Consider the following 22,658-nt stretch of genomic DNA (forward strand, 5'->3'; position numbering starts at 1 on the left):
GTCACAGGCATAAAGTGGTCACCTGCATGCAAACAGCTTTTTGCTGTATAATTCTAAACATCCATTGTCATGGTAAAGGTATAACGCAGGATATCAATTAGCTACCATCACTTGTAAGCAAGTTAAAGTAGAAACGCTGGAGATGCCTTAAGGCTTTGTGATACAAAGGGCAATTTTCAGCTCCCCACACTGTGCCTTAGGCAGTCTAAACAGGAGCCAAATTCCTTTTCACTTGGATTCAACAAGAAAAGCTCAGACTCTTTTTGTTGGTGCTTTGTTTCACCATTATCATTTTGGCCACGTTTCAAAATGTGATGCTTTGCAATATTGGTTGGAGATGGACTTTCATAATTTACAGCCCACAGATTCAGCCCCTGGCTTTTCCTGCTGCTTTCGCAGGCAAGGCTAAGTGCTTCCAGAGAGTGAATGGGTTCAAATACAGAGTTTTCAGGGCTTTCCAGCAACCTCTAAATCTCCGTTTTTAAAACCATCCCACAAGTGAAATCCAAAGCACACAAGTAAGAGAGAAAAAGGGACTCTAGTTGTAGGTAATTATTGTCATGTCTTAACAGTCTGTCTTTTTAGTAAAGTGTTTAAAATCATGTAGCAATTTGCTCTGCTTTGGTGGTGAAACTTAATACTGAGAAAGAGCCACAAGGAGTCATGAAACTTTACTGCAAAAGTCATAAAATGCTGCAGCAGGAATCTTTAATTATCCATAGTTGGGCAGGTTCCCCATGCAGAGAAGATTAAAGCGTGTGCACAAACACACACATATACATCCAATACACACATATACACACATATACATCCAATACTATCCTGGAATGACAAGAGCAGGGTCCTGCAAATGTTGAGATATAAAACTGCAACTCAGGGGACACGTCTAAACTTCAGGAAATCAGAATTTTGAAACTTTGCTTTTCCCCCAGTCTTCTCCAGACTTGGCCTTACTATCAATAGCATCCCTTAGATTTTTGTTTTCTGATGTTCACTGATATCCAATACTCAGGAAGGTTGAACTGGCCCAGACTGACCCAACTTGAAAGCACTTTACATGTAAGGCCTTTCTCCCTTAAGCCTCAGCTCTTCGACAGTGTTATTCCTTCTCACAGGGTCACATCTTCCTCCTGTGCTCGAGTCCTAGCTCTTTGCGCCTGTGAGCGGGTTTGTCTACGCCAGCCTGTAGGCAGCTATCCCCACCGGTGCATTACGCTGGCTGCTACACACCTCCTGCTCCCCCAAGCCTGCTTGGGCTACAGAGCGCTTGCCCCAAGTGCTTCACCCTGCTGGCAGCAGCCCCAGCACCAGGAAAGCTCCAGGCTCAGACTGAGCTCCAAAAAAAATCTCGACTAGAGAAATTGAATTAGACACTCCTTGGCAGAGGTCCATCCCGTCTCGGCAGGGCGCTGCAAGTAGTGATAGGCTGCAGCCTTTAGGTCTAACTGGATGTCATAAGGAATGGGGACTCTCCTAAGCACCCAACCCTATTCCTACAGGGAACAGAAAAGAAAACAGTCTCAGGAAGGTCTCTGTGGTCTCCATGGAAAGCCTTTTCTTGCAGCCCCTCCCGTTCTGCTGTCCCTAGGGAAGGTCTCCTTACAGGTCTGGCAGCTCTGAAACATTGTAAGGGGCAGTAACTGGTAAATAACATCAGTAGGAGGTAAAAGGCAGAAACAAGACATTCACACCCATTACATGGGAATGCAAACAGGGCCCGGCCATACTGGGTAAACCTCCATAGAGTCTGGGCTCTTGCTTTGATGTTAGCTCACAGTGAGCAGGAGCTAGCACCAAAGCTGCATCTCTGAAATCATCCGGTCACATTTTGTTTTGAGAATTATTTTAGAGTAATTCCCATTTACACTCAAACTAAACTGGGGAAGAAATGCTAACAGCCAAAGCAGAAGAGCAGAAAGCAGGTAGGTAACGCTTCTGATCTAAGGACCCTGCTGTTACTTTTTTCACAACATCTTTATCTAGTTTTATGAGCTGGCAACCAGGGAACACAGAAATTACATGAGTTGCCCAAGGTGATACAGTGAACCAGCAGCACAGCAGAGAATACAACATAGATCTTGCAAGTCCTAATCTGCCACCCTGCCTGCCTCCCTGTCATACCTGTTGTGTTTCCAGGATACAAATATGGCTTTGGTAAAACAGAGTTCAACCACAATGCATTTCCTGATCACATACAGGAGTATGTATTACAAAAGCACCATTATCATTGCCTTTCCATGGAGCAGCACTGGACCATTACACTTGAAATTCCTGAGGAACTGAAAAATAATATATAATTGGTGCTAGTGAGTGATGGCTGTACAAACTATGCCCTAATACTTCAGTGCCCTGCTCAGGACAACGCTGCCTACCCAAGAGAAAGGAGACTAAAGCCAGAGCCAGAAACAGGGCTGAGATGCCAATTGTTTCTTACAGGGGGAAGGCTAATGGAGTGAGCAGAGAAATCAGAGAAAGCACATTTGCACAGATGCTTGCGGGCAGAGAGGGAGGAAGGGCCTTCCACAAAATGAAAATAACAAATGAAACCCTCCTCTCCACTGCTCAGCAAGGGCAGGGGAGGATGTGTGGCCATCAGTTAATGCTGAGGTTAGGAGTCAAGGGTGCCTGCAATTTAACCCTGGATCTGGCTCTCACTTAGTTGTAGGCATTGGGCAAGTCAGTAAAGTTCTTTGCCTTCATTTCTCCATCTGTAAAATGGGGTCTGGAATAATACTTACAGCACCTGTACAAAGCTTTGAAACATACAGCAGCAGATCAGGGCTGAACAGCTCTGTTTCTGCCATAAGCAGTCACTTTGGGGCAATATATGCTGACATGATGTTATAGGACCAATGTTAAATGTTAGAAAGATGGGAATGTTTATTAAACGGATAGGTTGGCTTCAGGGAAAAGGCCTATGTACTTCATGATGTAAACACATGATTTTTCAATAGGTACCAGAATGCAAGAGGGAAATATTTTTTTAATTTTCTTTTAATTTTGTACACACAACACTGGGCTGTCTGTGAAATGCACAGGTACCCAGCAGAGCCCAAAATTTAACCTAAGGCTAACACTGAAGGATGTGAACTAGCTTTATCTTTCAAAAGCTGTCAGTGTAGGTCTGCTGCTTCATGTATGACACCCAGGGCAGAAGCACCTACACATACAAATAATGCACTTAAGAGCATTGAAAGACAAGATCTTAATCTCAAGAAAAAAAATGATGTCTCTCCAATGTGTCAGAACTTCAAAAGTAATTGTGAGATCTGACAGGGCTGCTGGTGATTCTCTTAAAGACTCTTTATAGCTCCTCTTACAGGGGCCTTGGGCTGATTCATGTTGATCGTGTCTGACAGCTAGCATTTCTGTTAATAATAATCATAAATAAAGTGGACAAGGTTGCCTGACCTGAAATGAGCATATCTATAGCACCATATCCATTACAGCACAGTGGATCTGTGACCGCAAATCAGGAAAGGTCCAATGCTCTTGACACTATGTATTAAAATAATATCTGTCTTTTAAGAGCTCAGAACCTTTGTCTGCTATCTTTTTCATTAAAAGGTGTTCCTTAAAAGAGCACATTCACACTAGAACACTCCTACAGAAGAGATATTACAGACGATGAAAGATTGCAAACCTTAGCATTCTTTTTGTTTATTATGCAATAAAAATATATTTGTGGGCAGCTCTGTTCTCCCTTATATCTCAGCTCCTCCTTCATGTTCTCCTGCATTGAAGTCATAATCCTGGGTTTATGCCATCATAAATCTGCTGACATGTGAAAAATTATACTATTATCAAACACATCAAAACAGAATTATGATTTCACTGCTGCAGGACCAAATGCAAACAGGAGCTGGGTTATAAGAAAGTGAAGTGTTATTAATTTCTGGGCAGTGGTTTGCCTCTAGAGATATGGAAGGTAGTAAAGTTTTTTTTTTTTTAATTTGCATAAAACCCCTGGTTGTACTTATACACACATACAAGTACAACTCATTCAAAACAATATAGGAATTACTTGCAGATATAGGGAATCACTCTCAAAAGTATCAGAAATAACACACTGAAAATCTCTCTACGTCAGGTGACAGGCTGAATTAAAAGAGAAGCTTTGCCAAGTATTTCGAGGGAGGTCAATGTGTCAGGGTCTGCTGAGCCCACCAGGGCAGGCAGCTTCCAAGGACGCAGGCCCTCCACTGGAAACCCTCCACCCCAGAGATTCAGGTCCATCAATGGGTAGGTATCTGCAGTGTTGCTGACCAGGGAGAGAAGAACTAAACCACAGAAGAAATTAGAATAAAGAGATTAATCTGTCAGCCAGCAAAAAAGCTGTATTTGGTGAAAAACACAGGTCAGATGTTACACAGCAACAAAAAAGCAGCAAAGCTTAGAATCTCCATGTTTCCTGCTAAGAAAAGTTTCCTGCTCGCCCCCTCACTCACTGCCTTTGCATATCTGCACAGCATGACAAACCAGCATCGCTGCTCTGCCGGGTAGGCCAAGGCTGGCTAGACCATGGAAAAGCCCCTTCTCTCCAGGTGTGTCTTCCAGACTGCAACAAAAGCAACCTGAAACCTGAATCTCAAACAGTCCTCTCTTCTTAACTCCCTCTCACAGCCACTGACACTATGTTCAGTCCTACGTAGGGGTTTTCGCAAGCCAAAGTGGTAAGCCAAAATCTAACCCTGATATAAAGTACAACACACAGGTCGGAAGCTCTTTTTTAATTACAACCCAGAGACAATGTTTCCCTTGCTCATATCTCCAGCCTTGTCCAGCCTCCAATGTGCTATCTAAGCAGAGAGAAGTGAAATGAAACAACTAGTTTTATGAGCATCAGAGTAAACAGACCCTGGTCTCCTAATGATTTAGGTTTGGGATGAACTCTGGAGTCTAAAGCTTTGGAGTTAGCTCTGCCTGAAGCTCTTCTCTAAGTATTTTTTTAAACTATGTCCCTCAGGGAAGTGGGTGCACATTCTGTAGTGTCCAATAAGGATAATTCTATGTTGTGATTTTCTCTCTGTTCCCTCATCTGCACAGCTGTCCGTTTTCACAGAAATAATTTTTTTTCAACTATATATCCTATGGAAAAAGTCCATACCATATGAGCAGCTTCTCCACAAGATTCAATCCAGTAGATGGTATACACCCAGAAACGCAAACTCTGTGGACAGCTTTGTTTTCCACAACATACAAATCAGCCTTCTTTTTCTTGCAAGTTACCATTAAAAAGCTTATATTTGAAAGATGCTGTTAAAGGAACAGCTCCTCAGAAAGCTCCTCAGAAAGAGGAAAATCAATTTATTGCCACATAAACTGAAGGGATAGAAATAAGGTTTTCTCATAGGATGCAAAGTTAACTTCAGAAAGATTATTTCATCACTTGGTCTGTGCTTGCACTGTGTACAGTGATCACTTTCAGACGCATCCTCTGAACAGGTACAAACAGCCAAGCATGGTTTTTAACAGCAGTATCTATTGTATTCACATCTGTTCTACACATGTTCTTCCCACTCCCACAGTCAAGAGCATAAAGAAAGGGAGAGTTATGCATTACTCAGTTAGTTCACTGCAAATTAATCCTAGAGGTCTGTATCCCAGCAAGTGGGAATGGCTGGTGAACTAGGAACTCTATGAGAATAACACATTTTGGACAGCCAGCGCTACTCTAGGGTAAGTAGCCACCGGTATTTCACATAGCTGTGCATACCAGGTCCAAAGCCAATGTGCATTTTTTTCAGAAGTAGGTTAGGCAGGACTTGCGCTTCAGGTTGGGAAAACAGTACCCAGGAAAAGGGCGAGATGACCAGCTGATGAATGCTCCTCGTCCCTGTCCTGCTATTTTCTGGAACTCATTCTGGTGGGAAGATGTACCAGCTGCAACTACACAGACTGTTGGTATGACCCAGGAGGCTCTTGTCATCTAATTACATCCTGGTGCAGTGTAAAAGCTACTGGGGATTATAGCTGAACAAAGATGAAGTCCTTCTAATACTTTCTATGATCACTAAAAAGGTTTCAGATTTGCAAGTTCTTCAGTGCAGTAATTCCCATATATTATTGTTAATATAATTTATTGTTATAAATAAATTACTGGGAAAATAAGGACTCATAATTCAAAAGTTAAAAAACAAGAGTCTCAGAGGCAGGAAAACGTCTTTCAAGGGACACAGGCACAACTTTGTGCCATCTTCTAGGTGGGAACTCGGCAGTGGTTTCAACTGCAGGGCATCTTGCATCTTTGGGCATCCAGAGCACACAAGGGACAAAAGTGGGCTCACAACAGATACTGCTGTTCAGCAAGACTTTGGTCTTGTGCTGGTGAAACACGCACACACCAAGAGAGGAGTCTGTGCCCAAAGTGCTTAAGAATAAAAGTTACATTTCGCTGCCTCTCAAAGGCATCTTTCTGGAATAAAATCAGAAGAATATTTGTGTAAATAAATACTTGAATGTGCCTGCCATTGGCAATACTAACCAGTTTAGGGATAAATGTTCTTCTCTTCATGTGAAGTAAACCTAAGTGAAATGGGTGAGGGGGAGACTCCACTGCAAAGACAGTGCAAGCACACAGGATTTGTGTATATTGCAAAATGAAGAAACTCAGAGCCTACGACACTTACCCTGGCCTCGCTTCTCTGCTAAGTGATATAGCTGGTAATGATTTAGCTCACCTGTTGGGCTAACCTCCCCACCATGTACCAGTTACCTGCTTTGGTCTGCGTCCCTCTCTCACACCACCACAAGCTTACCTGCATTTGATCGTTTCTTTGGATTTTTGAGACTTCGGCACCTGCCGCTCACAGAGCTGCTGTTCTCGCTCATGGAATCTTGTGCTGAAGAGGCGCTCCCTGTTGCCTCGCTGTCCCTCATCATGCTCTCGTAGCCACTGCTCCCCCCGCTGTGGTAGAAGAGGGCTGTTTTCCCCATGGCGGGGGGCAGCTCCCCGCTCAGGACACTGCTGTTGTCACTCCCGTGACCACTGCTGCAGCGATGAGGTTTCCGAGGAGGGGTGATCTTGCTGTAAGGTGAAGGCAGCATGTGAACTGCTGGCTTCTCATCTCCAGGAAGCCCCCCGTGCTCGTCTGCCTCTGAGCTGCCCCGTGGCTGTAAGCCTCTGGCACTGGCACTGCCTTGGAGCAGCTCCGAAATCCTCCCGTTGACAGCCCGCAGGGGCAATTTGGAAGCAAGGCTGGAGCCACGATTTCTGCTGAGGGACTGTGTTGACCAGGACATGTTCTTCCCACTCGGAGGCAAACTGGAGCTCTGCCCTACGGACTGAGGCAGAGACTTGGTCGAGAAGCTGAGCGTTTTGGTGGCAGAGGCAGACAGGCTGCGGGCCTTGGGACTCGCCAGCAGGAGCTTGCTGACTGCAGAGATCTTCGACTGGCTGGCTTTTGGGGAAGCACCTGCGGATTGGGAGAGGCCCGAGTTGGTGGGCGAGGACATGACACTGCGGCTGAGGCTCCTTCCGGCCCTAGGCATGGTGGTATCTCTTGCAGGGCTCATTTTGGAGCTCACAGAGGACAGGCTTTCCGCTCTTTCCAGTGACAAACACTCATAGTGGCTGCCTGTGGACCTCCCGAGGGAGTTGGTTCTGCTGGCAAGCTGCTCCAGTTTGGCACTGAAGAGCTTGCTGCTGCTATTGTTGCCACTGCTGTCAATGCCAGGGCCCTTCTGTTTGGCATTCAGCTCCTCGGGGAAGCTGGCCAGGAAGGACCCAGGCTGGCTGGAGGGACTGCTTGTGGTGCTGCTGGCTGCGCTGTGCTGGGGGCTGGCTCTGTTCTTCTGATCCAAGCTTGACTTTCTCACTGGTGGCAGAGGAGGGGTCCCTTTGGGACGAGTGAGGACACAGTGTTTGGGAGAGGCCATTTTCTTGTCAAGGCTAGCCTTAGAAAACTGGGGGAGGGCAGGAGAGATGACTCCACTGGTGTCAGTGGCAGGAAGGTGGAGGTGGTTGTCAGGGTCCTCTGGCTTGCTTGCCTTCGGGAGCCCTCGAGGGAGGCTACCATTCTTCAAGCCATCACTGGAATGAACAGGGCTTTGGGTTGCAGAGCTGGATGTTACCACCTCACACCCATCCACAATTCTCTTTGGACTGTCAGATCCTGGGGAGATAGAGGTGTCCCCACTGCTGCTGCTGCTAAACCTGTCTGCTGAGGACTGCTTTGTGCTGTGCTCAGGCTTAGCTGAAACTGTGGCTGTGTCAGGCCTTGGCCCATCACTGCTCCCAGAGCAGTCCTTTTTTACATCTTCTTCTCTCTTCAGCCAAGGGTCTCCAAATTTGATATCCTTCTTAGCACTGGATTCTTTCCCATCATGGGGATAAGCAACCTTTCGGTCTGCAGTTACTGCTGGTACATCATCAGTGTCTTGTGCTTTGAAGGGATTAACGGCAATACATGGGTACACGGTAATGTTTGTCTTCATTGGGATGTAGCCTTCACAGCTGCTGAGGCTTGCAGTGTTTTTGATTGTGACAGTAGTTTTCCCTAGAGCTGATATTTTACAGCCTTTGATGGGTGGCACTTTGCTGAAAGCTTCCTCCCCCATTTCTGACAGTATAAGCATGTTGTCCGTCACTGGCTTCTGTTTGTCACTTACACAAATCATGCTGGCACTTTGTATGGTGCTCGCAAACTCGGAGACAGGGGGTTCTGCCATTGCTTCCCCATGCCCATAGCATGCCTGGGCTATGAAGCTGTGGCACGACTGTTCACCATCACTCCCTGTGCTCATTTCACTCAACCATGAGCTGATGGAAGAGCGCCTGCTGCCATCATCCTGGGATTTGTCATCCAGGCCCAACTTTGGAAGTGGAAGGAACTGTGTGATGCTGACTTCAGAAAGAGGAGCTGCACTGGAGTAACATTCAAGATCTTCAGATATGCTGCTGATAATACTGACTGGCCTAGACCCAGAGGCCAAAGCCTGCACAGAGCAGTCACTGTTAAAACTGATGATACTGGTTGGGCGTCCATTGTCAAGGACCCCGCTAATGGTTAGCTCTTCTACAAGGGTGAACACCAGCTCATCCTCTCCATTCAGCTCTAACGGCTGCTGCACAGTCACCATGGTGGTGCTCAGAATCTCCTTCTTGGATTCTGGAGAAATGCTTTGTTGCCGATCTTCATTGAGAATGGTCTCTTCAAAATCCCCATTGCTGGGGGACACCAACTTCTTCATGATCTGAGGGCTCATGCCTACAGGTGGGGTCCGGATTTCTGGCTGCAATAAAGGTTCATTAGATGTCATCCCAGTATCCTTATTCAGAAGAGCTGGTGGGGGAGTGGAAGTGGGCAGGACTCCTTTCTGTGTGTAGACCTTGCACCTCTGGGAAGGAGAAGTTGGTGGCTTGTACTCAGATGTCTTTGAGAGGCTCGCAATGCCAAGCCGGGGTGAACCCATTGGCCGAGGTTTGCCTTCCACAAATCCACAGGTGTTGAGACCTTCTCTGCTGCTCTGCAAGCTGGTGCTGTGTGCTAACTGACAAGAGCTAAGCTCTTTACTAGAACTGCCTGTTACACTTCTGGGAGAAGAAGGAGTTGAAACATTAGTGAGAGCTCCAGAAGGAACAGGGGAGTGATTTCTCTTAGTTTTGCTGGGTGTTGCATTCATATTTTCCTTGGCTTCTCTATCAGGATGCTGACATTCTGGCATCATATCTTCCTTATCTGACTCTGGTAAGTGGCTAAGCTCTGCCAGCTGGCTTGAGACAGAGCACTTAGACATCTGGTCTGAACTAAATTGAGCAGGCACCTCTTCAAAGGGAAATTTGTCGGTTTCTTCACTGCCATCTATGCAATCCAGCCTCTCCTGGAGCTCTGCAAAGGTGTTGCACTTCAGGCAGTCTCTTTCAGATGTGCTGGGCCCTGATTCACTAACTTCTTCCAACCTGCCCTCATTTTTGGTCTTTTGCAGAGCAGGAACTATGGGAACAAATTCAGGGGGACCCTCATTGTCTGTCAGTTCCTTATCAGAAAGGGCAGTGCCATTGGGGCCAACGTAAATCACTGTGTCACATGACTGCTCACTGCTGGACGAATAATCAGGATCACTTGATAAATGCAAAAGAGGGAAGTCTGGGTCAACAGTGTTTTTAGAATGGAAAGGCCTCAGCTGGGTTGGCCTCCGCATCCTGCCCTCCTCACAAGAGCTCTCTCCTCCAGAAGAACTCGATGTGTACTGCAATATGAGAGAGAGAGACCACAACATTTCAGCATTGCAAACAGCTCCTTGCACGAAGTGCAAACATAAAGAAGGTCATAGTCACATCTAAACTGGGAAATCTCTAAACTAAGGCACAGAGCTCTGAAGCTTCTTATCCACAGTCGTACACCAAACACAACAGTGTTCCATGGAGAACCCAATGCCCCAACATTGTGTCCCACTTGAAATCATGAGACTTCCAAAAAAAAGGGAACAAACAAATGGATTAGGATCTCTGCCTTAATTGAGCTGGGCCAAAGAAATCAGATATTTGGCAAAGGCTGTGGTAATCTATTGGTGGGGGGAACAAAAAAATCTAATTACACAAATAAGTCACAGAAAATAAAGACAATCCCTGTTTGGTGATACTACCAGCGTGTGGAATTGTATAACGTGCACACAGAGGTCTCTGGAGACACACTGCTCAGATGGTGTGTGGACTGAATCCCTTCACTCATTTCTCTTCAATCCACTGACAAAAAAGGTTTTGTCAATCCATAGGCTGTCAATTTAAATGAAAGGCATAAAACTCACTCTTTGTGCCCAGTTCACACCATAAGCTGTACAGAAGGAATCAGGACTCTCAAACATGAAAGTGGATACATCCCATCCTCACTCTACTTCTTGGAAAATCTATCACCCATATTTAGAAGCAGAGGGAATAAATGGGGCATCAATGCTGGCAATGGACATACTGCTTCGCATTTATCTTGCTCCTGCTCTCTGAGAAGCATAGAGAATATAATTCTTCATTAATCCAAATTTCCTTTAACTCTACAGCAGTTTCATTCCTTATTATTTCATTAGCACTAAAAGCATAACTGAAAATAAATGCCATCTGACAGCTATATCATTAAATGAGGCCAGCTTACAAACCTGCTGTAGCAGATATGTCTGAACTCACTCCTCTGTATCTGAAGCCAAAGCATTACCCCGCCTAGTCTCTGCTATGTGCTGTAAGCCACTTGCCTAGGACAGGGTACATACAACCCACAGACTTTGGAATTAATTACTGATTTGGTTACCTGATGTTCTTCCCCATCAAGAATCTTTTAGGGACCTTCTTCCTCCCTCCCCCGCCATTACAAGAAAGAAGTTATACATAGTCTTACCTTAGTTTTCTTTTTCTTCATCCTGAGGACCCTTGATGCAATCTGGATGGTGGACAGTGTCTCAGCGTAGTTCCCCGCAGCGGCTGAAATGTGAGCTATCATTGTGGTGCGGCAGTTCATATTCCCCAAGGACTCCCGAAGCAACATGGTGAGCTTGCTGTCTCTGCAAAATAAAATTAATTAAGGTTACATTAGTGAGCAAGGTTTCACTTTGACCACCATGATGTGACTTGTGTCTCAGCAAGATTTTTTTCTCCTCTTTTTAATGGAATCCTAATTAGTTTTCTTCCTCAGGTTTGCATTATGTTGTGTCTGCAGCTGAGCATGCTGAAAGACCCTGAACTACAATTTAAACTTCTTTCCTCTTCCCAGTTTCCCCTTTCTGTGTTCTGGCCTCAGTCCTTCTGCACTCTTACCACAGAGATGCACACCAGCATTGGAGACTAAGTGTTAAGGAGCTGCTGCAGCAAACATCAAACTGCTGCCCTTTTCCAGTGCGCAGAGTGCAAGCAAACTCTGGCCCATCTCTGGAGGACAAGAGTAGTGGATTAGATTAGAGGAACCAAATTTTTTCTTGCATTCTAGGGCACTGAGTAACTCAATAATAACAACAGTTATTATCACTGAAATTAATTTTGGATAATGCTGGTGAAATACAAAACAATCAAGCCTTAAGTCTTCGCACAATTGTTCTTTCATATTAGATCCTTTCTTCCACTGAGGCAGAAATCAAATTTTCTGTTCTTGCCATTTACTCTATTGTTCAGCATAGGATAGCTTTTTGAAATGCTGATGCCTTATTGTGGGGCTGTCTGAGACTGGACTAAGAATATGAATTTTAACAGCACAATGATGCATACGTAACACTTCTGTGGTGCTCGTCTAATCTTGTAGTCAGAAATGCACGATACAATTTTGAAAGAGAGCTTTAGCTACAAGGTGTACAGGTCAGCTGGATGGTTAGCTGGGTAATGACATCCTCCTGAGAGCGCCTCTCCTACACTAAAGGTTGTGCACAATAGTTACGTATGGCTGAATGCAAGACAGCAACAGTGTGATATTTATCTATTGCTAATGGAATTGCTTTCACTGTTGTAATGATAGCAATACCTTCAGTGGGTGAGGATCAGAGTTTTGGGACTCAATGTTCAATATCTGCTAATGGTCTGTAATGCATGTGTGCCCTTGGTCATCCACTTAATATTTCCAGCTGACAGGAGTTCCGCATAAAGCTGCAACTGCTGGGAACTAAAGCTATGCCTACTGGATGGGACTGACAGACAAACACCAAAATTCTTGAACCTCTCTTTCTGGCTGAATAAACAACAGCATTTGGGATGCATATTTTGATGCACCTAGCAGTAAGTCTGGGGACCTCACAAATTGTGCTTCTCCTGAGATTTGCAGTACTTTCAATTTCAGCTAGGCTAGCAATCCTGGAAGTAAAACATTTTTTTGATTCAGGATTTCTGCTTCCATCTGCTCCAGACACATTGAAGACAGTCTGGTGTCTTTGAGAAGCAAACAAACATCCATATAGACTATACTGAGACAGCCTCACTCATTTCACTTGTGACCTAAGGCTGCTTTGAATCCATAGATCCAGAGTTAATAGGCTGCTGTATCGCAGGTTAGTGGCCCTCCTTTCCATCAAGGAATAATTAAGATGTCAAATTTTGTACATCAGTTACTGCCACTCAGAAATTTTTAACATCTGCACAGAAATCAATAGCAAGCCTTTCATTTGCTAGTGCTTCTATCATAGCAAAACATGAGACGATAGGGGAAAGGGCAAAAGAATACATTCTGAACATGTTGGTCTCCTGAGAATACATAACCCATGCAGCCAGCATCAGCACGCTGTGCCGTGGCTCTCCTAGAGGTATATGCATTATGAATATAAAATAATCTATACTATCTGCCTTGTACTCAAATACACACTTGTATGAAGAATGACAATACAGAGGAAATACCTATTCTATAATTCAAATGATCCTCTGACATATATCAAATAGTAACTAAAGGGCAGATTTGTTTAGGGTTAAAGACTGAAACCTAGCAACAAAAAAGCCCAGCCAACACTGAAATTTCAGAGTTTGCTCATTCAACACAGTCTGCATCTTGGCTATCAACTTCGCTTTGCACCCAGACAAAATAACTAGCCTCATGTCACTATTGTACACTGAAAAATAAAATAAAGAGGAAAAAAATTTGCTAAACACAGATTTTCGTCTACTCTGGATGTTTTCAGAAGACAAGTTCATGTGTTCCCAGGTTCATTGATCTCTCACAATAGCACCTACTGACTTCTAAAGGAAAGAAAGAAAATCAAAGAGAACACAATAACACAAAAATGTGTGGCTTAATTTTTAACTCACTCTATCCTCATCAAGTAAAATATTAGTAAGATATTTTGGGCGTCTCTCTGAAATTTGCTTGACAGACAATGTGAGACACAAAGTAGATTCTTTGTTCTTCTGAATGCTGATATAGTATTTTTGCCTGAAAAAAAGAAAGGCTCTAAATTGTTTAATTAGGTGATTCATGAGCTGATATTTGCAAACCAAAATTTCCTTTGAAAGCAAAAGTTTACAAAGAGAAGGGCTGCACTTCTGCACAGCTTTGAGAAGGAAGAGCTTTGTTGATCTTCTGGCTGTGCAAGCTAAACTAAGACACTGGAAATTTTGAAGAAGCTAACAGAAGGGCTGCTGCTCCTTGGATGCATGTTGCTCAACATATTAAGCAGAGGCTGGCTTGCAGAAGGTCCCAGATTTCTCATAGCAGCATAGCGAAATGCACCAATGTCTTTATAGGAAACAGGAGGTCTTCAGGAATGCTAATGGTCCATTTCCATTCTGCTCCAAGAGCAATAAAATGATATGCCAGAGCAGCCTGGTGACCCCTTTTTATATACCTGTCTTAATTTTAAATGTATTTCTTTCTCATACACTAATATTTTTTTAGTTTAGGAAATTTGCCATAACCCATCATGAATATGGGGATATAATAGACAGAGAACAATGAAAGTGAAGTCGGGATACCACGCTTCAGACTCCAAAGTCTGTATATCAGTAATTCAATTCTGCAGCCTTTTCAGTACTTAAAAGTCACATCATTTTAATAACTGCATCCCTTGGTCTAATAAAATACATCACCCTTACTTGTAAACCTTTTCTTGCCTAACTCTTTAGATCATTGTGGCTACAGCAAAATACTACTAAATACTATTCATACATCCTGCACAGGTAAAACCCCAAAATAAAGTATGTAAAGCTCTATCTCTGGAAAAGTCCAGATGCAGGATTCCTGGAGGCAGAAAACTAAACTCAGATGTCTCTAGGAAGTATGTCAGCAGGTACGGTACAGAGGATCCACAAAGGAAGACCTGTGCAGATTGCCAGGCAAAAAGCTCCAGTTCATTTCACAAAGTAGCAGCCCTACATGCTGCTCCCTTACCTCCTTCATAATTCCACCCTTTCACATTACAGCAGCTACTGGAGGACTTATAGTGGTATTTTCTGAATCTCTCAATAGCTACCACAAGGAACCCTAGCAGGTATTAAACCTCCCCAAAAGAGGCATGTGGTTGTGCTGCAGAGAGCACAGTGTTCTCTTTCTTCTCTTCTGAGACTTCACCATGCAAACTGGGATCAGTGTAAATTAGTCCTTTCACTTGCTCAGTAAGAAGGAAAAATTTACATCTTCATGCTCCTCTTAGACACATCTGTATTTTCCTTCCTCATGAATGATTAATTTTACTCAAACAATACAGAATCTTACATTGAAGAATGAAGTACTCAAGGTGGTGATACATTTCCTTCGACACTGCATAAATCCCACCTGCCTACGTGCATTAAGTCAAAGTTTTTAATTTCATGACTGGATACTATTTTTCAACTAGACCCCACTGCACAGGATAAACAGTGCTCACTGAACAAGAAGTTATTCAGTCTTTCATTTAATCCTTACCTTTTAATGTATGGACATGTGCCTTATCTACTGTTAGGACTATACAAACTCAGTTCTGAATCAGAATGACAGATTTCTTCAAAGGTTAGGTTTTTTTCTTTCCTGTGGAGCTCTTCAATGCAGTATCTAATAAATGCCTCTGAGGTGAGGTATATAATCCTCTGATAATTCCTGCAGCATTGAAGACCTCACTAAGTATAGGTGTTTGGTGTGAAGCACTGATCTTTCAGAGTACTGAGTGTTATATAGTCTTTTATATTCAAAGTACATCTAACTTTGAGCTCTCTTGCAGAGAAAATGGGGCAGCTGGTTCTCAGTCTGGGTACCCAGAAAACCAAGAATGTACAATTAATACCACATCTAAAAATTTTAGGAATGCATTGGCAGAGCCAGTTCTGAAGGTGGTACCGGCTCCCTTCAGAATGCCTCCCTTCTCTTCCACAGCCCTCGGTCCCATTTTCCATATGCCTTCCAACTTCTGCTACAAATTAGGGAAGGAATTTATTGACAATGACCACATCACTGTACAATCCTGGTTCATCTCTAAAGCAGGTCCTTTATCTGCCTTGAAAAAGATTATAACTGGGGGAGAGGGAAATCCTGTGAAGACAATGCAATATATAGCCCAATGGGGCCAAAGTAAGTTTGCCAGGACAACCTCAATTTTGACATTTCTTGCCCCTGTAGTAATTGATTTCACAATCCGAATGCTCTTACTAAATATATTTTATTTAAATTCATGTAGATTTGTGTTTACAGTTCAATGAGACAACAGCAATCTTAGAATCCTCTTATGGATTAAAAAGCTTCAGTTGCTGAACTAGCCAACTAGCTGGCAGCAGCAGCCAGTTGCCACTTTTTGCATGGACAAGCAGTAGAGGAGGAGGGCATGACTCACAATTTACCATGAGGTTTTGCTAGTACTTGCTGTCTCTAGAAAACCAGTGAGAATCAGGAGCCTCACAACCCATTCCTGTGCTGTACGAGAGCTCTGTTCTCATGTGATCACATCCTTTTTACCGTGCTCTTCTCTCATCAGATGATCCTGATCTCTTCCATCAGTATCTATCCTGGGCTTTCCTCATCCAACCTTCTTACTCATTCTCACTCTCATACCACGATCCTCATGCCCAGCTCCTCACCCAAATGCTCAGCAGAGCTCCACTTCATCCTGCTGTGGTCTAACCAGCTACACCAACTTTGCCAGTCTCCAGCATCACCGCTAGACACTCTCCCATAACTAATCTCCCTTTCCTCACCTCTTGCTCCCACCAACATCTTCCACTGTCACTGCCTGACCTCCAAGGCCCCTCTACCCACTCGAGTCCCCCCAGCTGCTCACTGATACCCAGTAGAGGAACCCCATAACCCCACCATAATTTGGCATGGCTGACTGCATCATGCTGCCCAGGTGAGGCGCAGGCCAGGGTGAGGGGGCATAGCATGGGCAGTGCCTTTCAGGATCTTCCTCTGCCAGGTCCTTTAGCTTTACAAGAATCTGTGCGAGCAATGTTTTTGAAGTGAGCTACACAGAAAAGAGGCAAATGGTAATTGCTTTTGTTTAGAGCTGCAAAATAGAATTCATGAATAGAAAATGAAGCAATAAGAAAAAATATTATGCTCAGGAAATTCACAGGAGTCTTCATTGCCCAGCATCTCATTCTCTGTATGGGAGAGGCAAACTGCACTGTTCCACAAAAGGAGGGAACACTGGAGAGGAAGATCCAGCTAAAGTCTTGGAATAATTATTTTTCTGTGGAGTTATTTAAGCAACTATATTATGTGCTCTGTTTTGGGTTTTATTTCCCCCCCACCTTAATAACAAATATTTTCTTTGTTTTCCCTTTCCTCTCACCCCACTGCTATGCGGATTTTGGCTATTCAGTGACAACAGCATCAGGGACAGAAATAACAACACTCCACAAACGGCACAATACAGTATTATAACTGCGCTTTAGGATGTGCAAGGGTGTGTGTTTGTGTTCTCTATTAATCATATACCTTAGTGTCTTCCTAGGCACTTGGCCAAAAGGAGAAAGTTGTCAACTCCCTCAAGGTGTTATTGTTACAGGATCAGATGATGTATGCCCTGAGGTGTCTTGTAATCTAATTATTTATAGAGATATGTCAAAGGAAAATCTCAGTATCTATGGCAGTTATTTTTGATCATGAAGTCTTAACTCTGCTCCCTTGTGCTGATGCACTGCTTTATTCATAGTAATAAATGCTTGCATAACAAGGGAACCACATAAATACTCCATTTTGTTTTGGCTCTTATTGCATGGAAATAATCTCTACAGAGAACAGTTTATAGCTTAAAAGGCACAAACTCAATAGCGGATGTTACAGGTGTGTAACAGCTGAGTTCATGATGAACCAGTATAGTTTGCTTAGCTATGTCTTTCCTTTCTGTTAATAATTTTGATAGAGGGAGAGAGGAAATGGGAGCAATGTGTGTAGGCACAGGCAAAACGAGGCCAGGTGGAGTGCTAAAGCCTCAGTGGTTCAGCCATGTAAGCCTGGCTTTGTTAGCAGAATGAAGCAAGGCAGTTGAAGAAAGATGGGTAACATGTTGGACCTTTAACCTGGGGAATCCTTCACCTGGTGAAATGAGGCATTGGGGAAATAATGAACTTGTTCCAGGTGGAAGCTGAATAGCCTTAAAGGGAAAACTAAGCAAAGTGGAAATCTCCACTGCCACTGTAGTTAGTTATCTTGTATGAGGTACACTACAACAACCCAGAAATCTGTGCTCACTGCAGAGGGGAAGGGGGAGCCAGCTGAAAGGACTATGCTGAGGGGATACTGTGCTCTGGTTCGTGTACTGGGAAAATCACAATCACATGTGGAAGGGATGTGACACTGCAGCAGTCAAGAGCAGGAGAATGATGTTGTTACAGCCAAGTGTGGGATAACATGGGCTTATACTTGAATTCTAGTATTAGAAAAAGTATATAAAATGTAGGGGGTTCACCCTTATAATTCTTGTCTTTTAAGAGCCTAACTATGCAAATTTCATATTGCAGAACAATCCTTGCACCTGCAACAACACATGAGCATGTGGCAGACACACAAAATAAGATCTTTTGTTTCTTTTCACTAAAGACAGAAAAGAAAATCAATGACAAAAGGTCAGAGTTCCATTAACTCCAGCTACTCTGACTCCTTGACACAAACTGTCCCTCTCACCATAAAAGGGGCTTATTGAAGAGCTGTAGCTTTTGTATAAAAGTTGTTCCCAAAGCTGATGAAACTCAATCTATAAAACAGCCAAGGAGTATGTTATCCAAAAATTACATAAAATGTCCCACTTTTTGGAGGTCTGCTGACTGATCTTACTAATTCAGGCTTATCCATAGTAGAACTATCTCACAAGAGAGCAGTTGGTATCACACCGCAGCTCCACTTTTACTTATTTGTGAAAAAGCGCATGGTTTCTGGCATTGCCAGCCCAGGTCTGAGCTGCACACTGCTATGCTAGCCCTGGGGAAGCACAGAGAAAGATGGTGCCTCCATCTTCTCATTTCTGCCTTGTGCCACCGGTGGAACTAAAGCAGCACAGGTTTCATTTAAATAATTCAGCTAATGAGAGAAGAAAGTTCCTCACAGTCGTTGCCCCAACTGTGTGAATGTATGTTTGTATATTGTTATGTTTATAGACCCTGTGCCTATAGGGCAGCAATAGGGGAAAACACACAGCGAGAAAGAAGCATGAGGAAACATCCCCCGACAATCTGCTGAGGACACATTCTGGAAACTGCCTTCATACCAGCCCCTCTGGTTGCTAATATTGGCACGTGCACAGCAAAGAGACAACCAGCAAGGGCATTTCCAACAACCCTCCATGAGCACAAAGAGCAGATCCGCTCCCATTGCTCCGCGTCTTCACTTACAGTGCTGCTGATCCCAGCCTCCACCGCCTACACAGGGTCAAGCAGTAGTTTGCAGGACTGGGCCTTTTGGGACATGCTGCTATTTTTGAGCAGAGCTGATTAAAGCGAAGCTCTCCACTCTGCATTCAAGAGGCTAAGCAGAGGGGTTGTTTGTCGGAAGGTTTCAGCTCCCTGCAGCTCAGCTGCTGCCATTGTCATCTGCTGGGGTCACACATGCTGAAGAGCCACCATCAGTGACAGCCCCTGCAGGGAGGGCAGGGCAGTGGCCCCCTCAACTCCCCTTTCAGCACAAATAAGCACCTGCCTACCAGAATGGCACGACTCTTGTGTTGCGCACACCCCAGGAAGCTGGGTGACCATTTCAGCTGCCTCCCTGGTGAATAGAGCATGGCGGTTTGGAAGGGGGACGGAAAGGCTGCTCACTGCTGCACCGAGCTGCCTGGTGTGTGCAGTGGCACCCGTGAGCCCAAGCAGCAAGCAACGGCACTTTGCCCTTTGCTTGCAAGGAGTATTATGATTCATATGTTCCGAGAGTGGAATACCAGGGTTATTTCCTCAAATGAAAATTAACTTCAAATGTTTGTAATTGATCCATGAATATTCATGATCTTTTGGGAGGATTTCATAATTACTTCATTCTGGTTAGGCTCATTTGATCTGCAGTAGCGACAGCAGTAGTTTACACTCCTTCATCAAGATGCCAACAATTTGGCAGCGTGACCTTCCCAGTTTCCTGTGCTGGAGAGCAGCTCTAGTTATCCTAATTGCAATCCCAAATGGAGTGGTACCTGAAAATAAATTGACTGCTGTTCAGTTTTAGAAACCACTCCACTTGGCATTGCTACTAGCGTAAATAGATTACATCTCCAGGAAACTGGGAAGGTCACTCAGCAAAATACTACATATTTTGATAAATAAGATTCTATAGGCTGACCTCCTAGAGCCTTCAGACCACAGCATTATAGCAGAAGGCAGTGAAAGTGCACACATTCCTGTGTGGAAAGGGGAAAAAAGAAAAAAGAAGGCAGACTTTGGCTGTCATTTATATTACAAAAATGATACAATTCATCTGTGCCACTCACTAGATATACTTTCAAAGAAAATTAGGCTTAAGAATTCACACTGCCTATGCGCCTGCACGCAAACTTGCCTCATCATTTCCAGCAATAAACTTCTAGCTCGTTGGATAATTTGAAGAATTATTTTGAGAAAATAATATAAAAGCCTCAAAGACAGTAAGTCCCTATAAATGCTGTGAAAACTGATGGCTGGGTGGATGGAAAGAAATGTTATTTGTGCTCCCCAAGAAAAAAGATTGAAACTCCTAAAACTCCACGCTTGAACACATCAGAGAAAGCACACAGATTCCCAACCACAGGGGAACTTTCAGGCAGTATTTATACACTTCTGGATGTCAATATTAAGAGATAAATTGTTAGAAACATTATTTTCTCGATGCTGGTGCTCTCAGAACTGTTCATTTAGATCAATAGACTAAAAAATATGTACTCATATGAAAGTGGTCCTAACTATAAGCTGTCAAAACACAAAGTAAGGCAGCGAAAATATTAAACTAACAGCATTAAAGCAAAATAAACAGTCAGAAGCCTTAAGGCATGCTTCCATCTCTGGTAATCAATTTATTAACTTTTAAAGTTCCTTTTCACATACAGCTCCAAACTGTGCTTCACAGAGAAGCATAAAACTGCTAAAAGCTGCTAAAAGAAGCAATCCTTATCTATTGGCAAGGAAGATGGACTTTGCAGCAACCAAGTGATCTGCTAACCTAGGATGGTTACAGACTCCATTTGCTTTACTATTCAATACATAGTTTCAGGGTGAAAGTAAGTTTCTTAGACACCTGCAACAACGTTTGCAGAATCTGATGAATCCAGCATTTTCTGGCCTGCAAGTCCTTGGCCTCTATATTTATACTGCCAACAGTCAATAGGGGTGAGGTGAACTTGTTAGGAACTGGAGAGAGACCAAAACCTCCTTTTGCATAAAAATGAAAGGTCATCAAACAGCAAAAACGTTCATCGACAGATGGGCTGAGCTACTCACACAATGGGCTGATTTAGAGATGTGATGACACAAGACTGAGCAACAACAGTGATGATGTTGATCTTGCATGGCAATTAAAGATCATAGATGAAAAATTCTCTACCCATGCCTGGTTTCGGTGTTGTCTGAAAACAAGCTGCAGAAAAGAGACTTTATGAACTGAAACCCATGGCACTATGGTCTGAACCCAGCTGTTGCTGAAATCTACAGAAAGGCTCCCATAAGCTTCAGCAGGGTCTGGACTGGGCTATTACAGACTTAGTGACAGGGTACATGAGATAATGAATAAAATAGTCCCTTCTGAAGTCAAATGCATGGCATCAAAGTCAAGCCGTGAAACCACAGGCAGTTTTATGATGACATTTTTGGCAGCATAGGGCCAAATCTAGCAGCTGCTGCAGGGCATTGGGAAGTTTGTATTTACAGACATGGGCACAAGAAAACTAAAGGTTTGATTCTTTTACCCCCCCTCACACACACTGTGTTATTCACAGAGGGCTCCAAATAAAACCTGAGGTACCCCAGTTTCCATGCAAATATTGTAAGTAAAAGTGGCCAAATAAATATATAATAATTTTTAGTGTGTATGTATTTGCTATTTAAACTACTTGGAGGTAGGCTGTATCAAATACATTTATCTTCATCTATACAGTAATTTAAAGTATTAATGATGCACATGCATTTTTCATGTTAGCTGAAGTTTCGCTCCCCCTTTAAATGGATTCTTCTATCTATTTTGCCCGCTATAACACCATTAATTAGCCAAACTCCTCAATAGGCTGTTATATCTCTGACACTTCAGAGATCTTGTAATAGCCTGTGACAGCAAAGGAAACAACACTTTTGAACTTGCCATTTAGTAATTATTACACAGCTTGCAGTTTTACCTGAGGTAACCAAAGCATGTTTTAGAGTTCAATAGATATCTATTATGCCAGGAAAAGCAACTGTAAATTCGAGTATTTCCATGTTAATAGCTGCCTCTCCACAAGGCTGGTAGTCAGAAGAGAGTTGTGAGTGCCAGAAAACAATATATAACTACTAATGTTTGCATGCATTTATTTTTAAATTATAAAAAGATATCTATTAAAGAGTTAGCTGTTCAAAATCCCAGAAGCACTAAAATAAAATTTCAAAGACAAGCTGAGCCAGTTTTTCATAAAAAGCTCCTTTCAACCTTCAACTGTCTTCAAAGAGCCTCAAACTGGAGTCATTTACAATGTGTCTGGAAGGTCCCCCTTCTCCCCCTTCTGTTTACAAAGCCACTGCTGAAGCTCAGGAATTCTTGCAGCAGAAAATATTTGAGGCTACAAGAATATTTTGGCAAATTACTCATTCTTGTCTTACAATCTCTCCTTGGCAGCTGCTGTTGGATTTAGACAGAGACAGGGTACTAGAAGGACAT

The 22,658-nt window shown here is 43.4% G+C and overlaps 1 protein-coding gene across 2 annotated transcripts in view; it reads right to left on the bottom strand.

Moving 5' to 3' along the window:
* The window catches only part of KIF26B (kinesin family member 26B), a 309,748-nt gene that overhangs the window by 17,256 nt on the left and 269,834 nt on the right, over window positions 1-22,658 (bottom strand). For both annotated transcript variants that reach the window (XM_075089362.1, XM_075089363.1), the window contains exons 11-12: window positions 11,328-11,490; window positions 6,759-10,191 (exon numbers count right to left, since the gene is read on the bottom strand). In XM_075089362.1, coding sequence (XP_074945463.1) covers window positions 6,759-10,191; window positions 11,328-11,490 — 3,596 coding nt within the window. The remainder of the gene's footprint in view (window positions 1-6,758; window positions 10,192-11,327; window positions 11,491-22,658) is intronic.

Source organism: Phalacrocorax aristotelis, chromosome 3 (assembly GCF_949628215.1).
Source record: "Phalacrocorax aristotelis chromosome 3, bGulAri2.1, whole genome shotgun sequence".
NCBI lineage: Eukaryota > Metazoa > Chordata > Aves > Suliformes > Phalacrocoracidae > Phalacrocorax > Phalacrocorax aristotelis.